Here is an 8,783-nt window from a genome sequence, read left to right as displayed (position 1 = left end):
ATTAAGCTTATATTAGAAGTTAGTTAATCAAAACCATGGAGATAGTGTTGGAGATTTGTTTGAAATAAACAAATTATATAGACAAATGAGAAATTAATCGGAAAACCCCTTAATTTTCCAACTTAAAAAATCTTAGTTTTTATATATTTAATTTTTAATTTATGATGGCTAATCAATAGTTGATAATTGTGAGAATTAATTCTTATTTATTCTTTAACCTTTTAGCTTCCAAAATTCTCTATAAAAAATATTAGTGAATGAAGAGTTTCTAACTTGAAATTTTTTAGTTTTTTTTTACTATCTTTCTCATCATTGTTAGTGTTTCATTCTCTTTCATGCTTTTATTTTCCTCTCAATCTAGAGCTTATTTTCATCTTAAGAGATATTTGAGCTTTATATTATTTGATTTAAATACCTTGTTTAGAACATCTAAACTAAGGTAGTGGTGTTGGAATCTTGTGAGACATATTATAAACATCATAGTTGTACAAGTGAAGGAAAAATAGAGCTTTAAAAACAAATGATTCATCATCGACAATGACAAAAATCTCATTACTTTAAAGTGATTCAACAAATAAGTACTCTCATTTGTTTTAATTTATGTATATACATTTTTATTATTAGCATGTATACTAGGACTTTGAATTAATATCAATTATAATTTTGGATACATGCTTAATATGCATGCTAGTATTATATTTGTTTTTAAAACATGTTTGCCATGAATTATTATTTTGCATGCTTATAGATTTAAACTTGTATGAACTCTAAGCTTTTCTTAAAAACTTTTGTATATTTAGCATGCCTTGTTAGGATAAACTATATATCATTGCTCACTAGTCTAATATATACATTTTACAAACTTTAGGTATACAATTTAACAGCTTTTATCTTGATTTTTATATTAGATTTGGTTTAGTTTATCTTGTGGGGAAAAAAATTATACAGATTAATTTTGAAATAGATTTTTAACATTTTAAAAATTTAAGTTATTATTTAACTTCATTTTAAGTTGTTATAGATTTAATTCTAATTCTATATGCTTTAATCTATAATCTTTTGATATATCATGATTTCTTTTTCTTTTTGTTTAATTTGTAAAAGATTGCTATATATCTTTGTTTTTGAATTATAGTTTATCTTTTAAAATTATGTTGCAAGCTATTTGAATGGCTTAATGTAAGTCATATATCTTATTAATTTATATTTTACAATAAGAATAAGTGAATAAGTGAATCATTGAACTACGTGGCTGGATATTTTTAGTAATGTTTCTTAGAAAACGTGTTTGGTGAATTCCTTACTGTATTTTGATTCTAGCTAAGCTACAGCAAGATTAATTTTCTAGCTACAAAGAAAAATAAAAAGGCCTTACAAATTATTGCGGTGAACAATGTCTCTGCGGGCAAAACTCGGAGATTCTGATGAAATACTCATGATATATATATATATATATATATATATATATATATATATATATATATATATAATATATATGAAAGTTAAGTTTGTTTGGGAACAGGAATAGTGATATCAGTTAACCTCATAAATATTTTCGAGTGATTGTGCTTGTGTCTGTTTTCTTAAGAGTTCCTTGTAAATAGAAGGAGTGCCTTGAAATACTAATTCCCCTTCCTATAGAATTGCATAACGAACTTAAGAGGATCAGAAGGGAGAAAATGAAAGAAAAAGAAATAAGCAAATCAAATCAAATCAAATCAAATCTTCCCACAAATTCATAAATATCAAAGGTCAGATCTTGTTGTAATGGCTCCTTTCCTGGACAGAGAGACCAAAAAGAGTTGACACGGCATAGCTGAAGGATTCTTTCAGGTGATCACGTTTTTTAAATTATTATTTAATAATAATGTCTACTTTAATTTCCGGAGTATTCACACCAAGATATCGTTAATAGATCCAAGAAATTAATCTTATATATATATATATATATATATATATATATATATATATATATATATATATATATATATATCGTGGGGAACATTTCTGATATGCCGGGTTAAATAACGAAAAGAAGCTTCCAAGCAGGTCGTTGATTTGTTTTCTTCTTCGAGAGACCCTCTTTATATATTAAACCTCACACGAACGCCCTCGTCTGGAATAACAAAGAAGCTTTAGCTGTCCAGTCCTCGAAGCATGAAGCAACAAAGGACACTCGTACTCTGTTCTTGTGCTCTAATTTTTCTGCTTCTATTCTCACATCCATTATCAGTCACAGCTCAAGAAGTTGGTAATACATGCATTTACTTGATTTTTTTTTATTATTTTCCCAGTTTATGATCATTTATATTCCATTATATTTTGGTATTTTCAGTGGCGAGATTTGAGTAGTGGGTTATAGCTTAGATATACAATATTTGATGCATGTATAGATATATAATTATGGGGTGCAGAGGATGAGAGGGAGTTTGATTACATTGAAGGGAGCGAGAAGGGGCCAGCACAATGGGGAGACATTAAGAGAGAATGGGCAGATTGCAGAACCGGACGTTTGCAATCTCCGATTGACATGTCAGATCGTCGAGTGAAAATGGTCCAAAAGACAGAAAACATAAAGAGGAATTACAGACCTTTTAATGCAACCCTGAAGAATTGAGGCCATGATATTATGGTAATAATTAAGGATATTATTATGCTCTTTTCTTCCTTCCAAGGTGATAAAATCAAGCTTTTCAGTGCAACTCATGTTAATCAACGACTAGTCTTAGCCAAATTCCTCGACGACTGAAATGCCCTGGCTTTGACTGATCTCTGATGAAAAAATTTATAGTTTTCTTGTAGAGATTAGCCTCCTAAATAGATTTCAATATGGAAACAGGTTCAATGGGAAGGACGTGATAAAGCGGGATCAATACAGATCAATGGCACCAGATACTTTCTCCAACAATGCCACTGGCACTCACCTTCCGAGCATACCATCAATGGAAGAAGATCAATTATATCAAAGTCGATAGTGATAAAATTACATATATTTTGAAGAAAAAAAAATCCAAATAATATTCGAATTATTTTCTTTACTAGGTATGACATGGAGCTACACATGCTTCACACAACCTCAGAGCAGAAGATCGCTGTTATTGGATATCTTTACAAGATTGGTAAACCTGATGCTTTCCTCTCCAAGGTAACAGAAGGAAATACGTGAAATAATTTTAGCTTATTAGAAGCTTGAATTTCAAGTACTGCATGAACTTGAAGATTCTTTTTATTACATCAGTAATATTTCTCAGATTCAAGTGCTAAGGTATGGTTAATCTATTCTTGTTTTCTTCATCAGTTGCTCAATGATATAATGTCTATGACTGATCAAATATTGAAAAGGAACATTGGGATAGTTGATCCCAGGGAGATCAAGTTCGGTGGCAAGAAATATTACAGATACATGGGCTCCCTCACCACCCCTCCTTGTAAGCAAGGTGTTATTCGGACCATAAACAAAAAGGTAACCCCTCCTCCCTCCCTCCCTCGCCGACTTCAAAATCCTCGGACCAGCTTGTGTTTGTTTTTCTGGGCTCAAACGAGTTCCTTAAAAGTGTTTGAACTGAACTCAGATAAGGACAATTTCAAAGGACCAAGTTAGAGCGCTTCGAGTGGCTGACCATGATGTAAGTAGCCAGAATTAGTAAAACTACGTGATGGATCATAATTTGTGCGATATATTTATGAATTTTGGTAGAAATGCATGCAGCTTCAAGGGTACATAACCTTTGTTATTGCAATGCAGCCATTGTCCTAATTTGCAGCATGCAGAGAAAAATGCAAGACCATTGCAGCCATTGAATCAAAGAGAGATCCATTTCCATGGACACATCCCAAAGGATACATACAACTAATTAACAACATCCCAAGAGTTTATGATTTTGCCCCCATTTTTTGAAATGTAATGTACTTATTGAAGTAGGGTTAGGCCATTGTTTTGCATTTATATATTCAAATAAATTTCTAATATTTGGTAATTTGTCCATTGCTGCAGAACTCGATGATGCAAAATTAGACATTCGTCATGATGTAAAGATAAATTGAGACATTTAAAAAAGAAAAAAGAATCATTCTAACATTAGAAAAAACCATATATGTATATGAAATATAATAGCTCCATCACATAGACACAACCAACAGCGACTGTCATTGCACTACAATTTTATGAATGGTAAACATGCGAGGTAGTTCAACAAAATGCAATAGAAAACCAGCCACAGCCAAAAGGATCCTTCTATGGGAAATAAGAGAATTCGATTAGTGAGGGTTACTGCAATGCATTAATAATCATTCTAATATTCAGTTTAATTGAACCATCATTTGGAAGTGAACATTTTGCACGCTGAAAGGCAGCCTAATTTTCAAGTTAACAATGAATATACACCTATGGATCTCAACTGGTTAGTTATCTAAGGATCTCAACTGGTTAAAGTACAGACATTTTAGTGAATAAGAGAATAATACCCCTTCCTGCATGGCCTCAAGCAAAACATCCCCACTCCATTTACCATTTTAATTGCTCGAGTCGTCTTTAATTAGAGACATTGATGAGAAGCTGGTCATCTCTTCATCTCTTCAATACTTGAAGATCAGGAGGGAGGTCCTCCACGTGTCTGCTTCGTATTGTATGAATTGCAATTTAGGCACTTGTGTGCTACAATATGGAAGTTTACTTCAGATGTTTCCCCACAGTCATTACAAAGAATCCAAACCTAAACCAGAATATTCAAATAATTATACACCGAAAATTGTCAATTAGTACAAACACATATCATTTTCTCATACATACCATCTTATTCAGATACATTTGAGGCATGGGAGTCAACGCTACCTGAATGCGATTTAGAAAACAAATTGGGAAGTTAATAAACCACTACTTCATTAGGTAAAATCATATCATAATATAGTAGGTATACCTGTTGATCGAGTTTTTTCCACACACGAGACATGTCACAATATGATTTTGAGCAAAGAGGGCAGGCATACCTGACACACCATCCCAAATATAAAGACTGCAGTCCTACAGTTGGCAATAACTAGCACAAAAAAGAACACCACCCTATAATTACCAAAAACTTACTGAAAATGCTGCTGCAACTCTTTAACACATTCCAAATGAATGGTGTGCCCACAAGGCAAGACAGTAATGTCTTTTGTGGTCTCAAAGAGAAACTACGCAAAGAAAATCAAATAAGTTAGAAAATCAGATGTTGATAAATCAGGGTTTGCATCATGATAATTTTTAGCATTTCTCTTTTGGTATGCACGTTTACCTCAAAGCAAACAGGGCAATTATGGTGCATTGCTCTTTCCACGCAATTGTGTGAATCATTCAACAATGTTGAATAGCAGCATCCTAAAATAGAAACAATGCCACTCAACAGACAAGTAAATGAAGAAGAACCGACAAAGGAATTTCTCAAGTACATTGAGTTTCTTTGTAATTTCAGCATGATTTAGAGTACTAGTCAAAATGAATAAGATTTTACTGGCAAAACGCTTTCAATTATATAGATATTTTCATCAACCATGCAACTTTTTTTTTTTTTTTTTTTAATGAATATCAACCATGCTACTTTAAATTCCTCTCTTTAGATATCCCTTCATTTCTTGAACTTAATAAATAATCAAAGTTAAAGCTTTTCCATTTTGGTTCAAGGAAAAAATTCAACTAACATTTGAATAACTTATGGATTACAGATACAAAAGCAATTCAAGAAAACAATTTTAAATAAAAGAGATAATTTTAAAAACAAATTGATGGAAAGCATTCCTGACACATTGATATCTTACCGCATCTATTACAGTGAAAGAAATTCTCCTTTCCTCCAGTTCTGCAATACCAAAACAACAATTAATCACACTACAAGTCGAAAAAAAAAAACAGAAACGTCCAGGTAATGAGATAGTGCATGGTAAAGGACAAACCTGCAGATGCCACATTCATTGCAATGGTACTGCTGCTTTGAAATCTAGCAAAACAAACAGTTCGTTTGTTAAGCAGGATTACAGCTAAAATATTTACTTAAGAGTTTGAAGTAAGAGGCATACATCGTCATCGAAGAACTTGCATTTGGAGCAAAAGTACTTCCCCATGCACACCCCACAATGAAAGCATTGTTGTTGAACCTGGCAAGATATTCAAGAAAAATCAAAACCCATTGATAAATCTTCATATTATTGTCACTCCCATCAGTTTGTCAGTCAGAGACTCACTTCTTGTTCTGTGTCACACAAAGAACATATGACCTGCAACAAATAATCATATAGCAAAAACTAAATCAGTACTTCTTTTTCCTTTTAGCAAATTGAAAAAAAAAAATCAACAAATAGGAACTGAAGCATCATATAATATGCCTATGAGCAGATAGAGAAATAAAAGATAAGATGCTGAACCTTATCCAAAAAAACACGTGTTTGGATCTTTTAAGGGTACCCACAATTCCATGATTTTTTATTTTTTTTTGTGTGTGAAATGAAACATTAAAACATCATTTTAAAAGCAGAAAAGAAAGCAATTGTATGAGATGATATCAATGTCGATCTTGGCCCCAGAAAAGTATACTTACGAAACAATGATCATAAAAAGGCACCTGCATTTTATTTCCTAATCACGTTAAAACTTATTTTCATTTTAAAAATATTGAACAGATAATTCAACAGCAAACGTTCTACCTTTATGCCTTATTTGATTGCACAAAACAAAAAAGTTAAACAGAAGTGAGAGATACAGCAACTGACCCTTTTTAATTCGTGACGAGGAATGTCATGACGATCAATGGGATTAACTTCCATAGAATTCTATTCATAAAAAACATTATATTGATTGGAGCTTTATAAAGCATTTCTTTTTACAAAAAAAAAAAAGAGGATAGAACCTTTGATTCATTATGACAATGCCTGCAATCGAATATCTCGTCGCAACAGGGTGCTCTTATCTTACATCTTCTTCTATAGTGGGTGCACCTTTGTTTTATTTTTATTTATCAAACAAAAAGAAGAAAATTTTCAATTCAAAAACAAAACCAGAACCAAGAGAAAGGGTGGGGGGGGGGGCAATAAACAAGTGTAAAAAGCTTTCTTTATATATAAAATAGAAGCATACCCGAAATTCCCAGATCCCAGATCCACTGGAGACTTGTGTTCACAAGGAAAACTTGACATCCTGAGCTCCAGTTTAATTACCTGAAATTTTTATTTAAAACAAAAAAAAAAACCCTCAACTTCCCTCAAAGAACTGACTTTAATTCATCATAGTAACAGTTACATTAATATAATTATAAAAGCAACAATCCTGAACCAGCTGACAGAAAAGACAGACCAAGAAAAGAATCAGCTTTTCTTTCCAATGGGGGTGGAGTGGTGACCTAGCCCAAAAGGGAAGGCAACGCAAAACTCAAAAGAACACCACCACCCCTGCCCCTCCCCTGCACACGAGGAATGAAGAAGGGAAACCTGCAGGTAAAAGGCATTTACCAAAGAAAAAATATCAGGCCAACGTTTCCAAGAGAAAATTACACATTACTCCATAGACTAACCCATTTCGGATTATGATCAAGCGACACGACACGACACGACATCGTCTGTCGGCCACCCCGATATCTAATTAAACTGCACAATTATTACTTCAGAGCGAGATCACTTTTTTACTTTCATGACGCCATGCCAGTAAACGGCGTCGTATTATTGTGGACTGGAATTATTTTAGATGTTTTTTTCCTGTTATAACAAGCTTTTCAAATTAACATTTCTTATATATTTTTTGATGTTTTTTATATATTTATATCAAAATTGAATGATTATTTTAATATATTTTAAAATTTTTTTAATGTATTTATATTAAAAATTAAAATAATTATTTTAATATAATTGCAATTAAAAAATACAAGGCACTAAAGGATTGGTCAAAAGTTGAGTTGGAGCTCAAGTTCTAACAACAACAACGGGCTTGTCATCAAGACTTAGGACTTGAAGAGTTAATTCCAATGACATTAAAAATAATTTTTTAGAAGCTATTTTTTAATATTTTTATGTTTATTTACTATTAAATTCTTCAATGAAAAATTTTTCATCCATTATTTTAAAAATATTAAAAATTATTTTATTATTATTTTATTTTAATATAATTTTAATTAAAAAATACAGGTACTATAAGGTTGGTCAAAAGCTAAGTTTGGGTCCAAGTTCAACAACAATAATGGGTCTGTTATCATGACTTAGGACTTAGAGTTAATTAGAATGACATTAAAAATAATTTTTTAGAAGTTATTTTTTAATATTTTTATGTTTATTTATTATTAAATTCCTCAATGAAAAATATTTTTCATCCATTATTTTAAAAATATTGAAAATTATTTATTATTATTTATTTTATTTAAAATAATTTATGAAATTTAATATATTTTTTTAATTTCATTCTCCTTCAAAAGCTTTTAAAAAAATTATTTTTCAGCTTAATATACTCAAAAAATAAAAAATATTTTTTAAATTATTTTTTATTGTATTATCAAATATTAAAAAATAATTTTCATTTCAAAAGCTCACTTTTTTTATTAAAAAAAAAACAAATTTTCAAAATAGCATGACTTTCTTCTCACAAATAATAGATATCGTATAGTTAATTAAACCTAGATAGAATTAAACGGTACAAGTATAAATCATTACCCTTGAACAATCTACTAGAAATAATGTATAAGAACTAAGTACAGGTATGGTAAGTTTGCATAAAAAAATAAGAGAGGATGTTAGAAATCTACAGATTTCTTGATGTTGATCACGCAAAA

General features: G+C 31.1%; 2 protein-coding genes across 5 annotated transcripts; one reads left to right on the top strand and one right to left on the bottom strand.

The window, feature by feature from the left end:
• Window positions 1-2,064: 2,064 nt before the first annotated feature.
• On the top strand, window positions 2,065-3,926 carry LOC118048357 (alpha carbonic anhydrase 7). The gene is made up of 6 exons (XM_035057998.2): window positions 2,065-2,251; window positions 2,415-2,632; window positions 2,840-3,145; window positions 3,299-3,463; window positions 3,573-3,626; window positions 3,765-3,926. Exons 3-6 carry the CDS (start codon window positions 3,050-3,052, stop codon window positions 3,852-3,854), a joined length of 405 nt encoding a protein of 134 aa, XP_034913889.1. The 5' UTR covers window positions 2,065-2,251; window positions 2,415-2,632; window positions 2,840-3,049; the 3' UTR covers window positions 3,855-3,926.
• Window positions 3,927-4,198: 272 nt separating this feature from the next.
• Window positions 4,199-7,553, bottom strand: LOC118048356 (E3 ubiquitin-protein ligase RZFP34). 4 transcript variants are annotated; one of them, XM_035057996.2, is made up of 13 exons: window positions 7,322-7,553; window positions 7,106-7,185; window positions 6,879-6,966; window positions 6,742-6,801; window positions 6,217-6,249; window positions 6,052-6,129; window positions 5,929-5,972; window positions 5,794-5,834; window positions 5,274-5,356; window positions 5,081-5,172; window positions 4,917-4,986; window positions 4,790-4,831; window positions 4,199-4,654 (listed from the first exon to the last, which is right to left on the bottom strand). In XM_035057996.2, exons 2-13 carry the CDS (start codon window positions 7,162-7,164, stop codon window positions 4,640-4,642), a joined length of 705 nt encoding a protein of 234 aa, XP_034913887.1. In that variant the 5' UTR covers window positions 7,165-7,185; window positions 7,322-7,553; the 3' UTR covers window positions 4,199-4,639. The 4 variants fall into 4 exon arrangements, with proteins under 4 accessions (XP_034913887.1, XP_034913885.1, XP_034913888.1 ...); XM_035057994.2 differs by having other exon boundaries at window positions 4,199-4,712; window positions 7,322-7,541; XM_035057997.2 differs by lacking the exon at window positions 4,790-4,831.
• Between the last annotated feature and the right edge of the window lie 1,230 nt (window positions 7,554-8,783).

Source organism: Populus alba, chromosome 6 (genome assembly GCF_005239225.2).
Source record: "Populus alba chromosome 6, ASM523922v2, whole genome shotgun sequence".
In the NCBI taxonomy this organism is placed as follows: Eukaryota; Viridiplantae; Streptophyta; class Magnoliopsida; order Malpighiales; family Salicaceae; genus Populus; species Populus alba.
The sequence above is the reverse complement of the archived record's forward strand: the minus strand, read 5'-3'. Positions and strand labels throughout refer to the sequence as shown.

Coding starts and splice junctions, on each gene's coding strand:
- LOC118048357 (XM_035057998.2), top strand. CDS start 3,050: ATGGAGCTACACATGCTTCACACAACCTCAGAGCAGAAGATCGCTGTT. Junction 3,146..3,298: donor CTGATGCTTTCCTCTCCAAG/GTAACAGAAGGA, acceptor TTTCTTCATCAG/TTGCTCAATGATATAATGTC. Junction 3,627..3,764: donor TTCGAGTGGCTGACCATGAT/GTAAGTAGCCAG, acceptor CCTAATTTGCAG/CATGCAGAGAAAAATGCAAG.
- LOC118048356 (XM_035057994.2), bottom strand. CDS start 7,164: ATGTCAAGTTTTCCTTGTGAACACAAGTCTCCAGTGGATCTGGGATCT. Junction 6,802..6,878: donor ATTGTCATAATGAATCAAAG/GTTCTATCCTCT, acceptor TTTTATGAATAG/AATTCTATGGAAGTTAATCC. Junction 5,173..5,273: donor ATTGCCCTGTTTGCTTTGAG/GTAAACGTGCAT, acceptor TTCTTTGCGTAG/TTTCTCTTTGAGACCACAAA.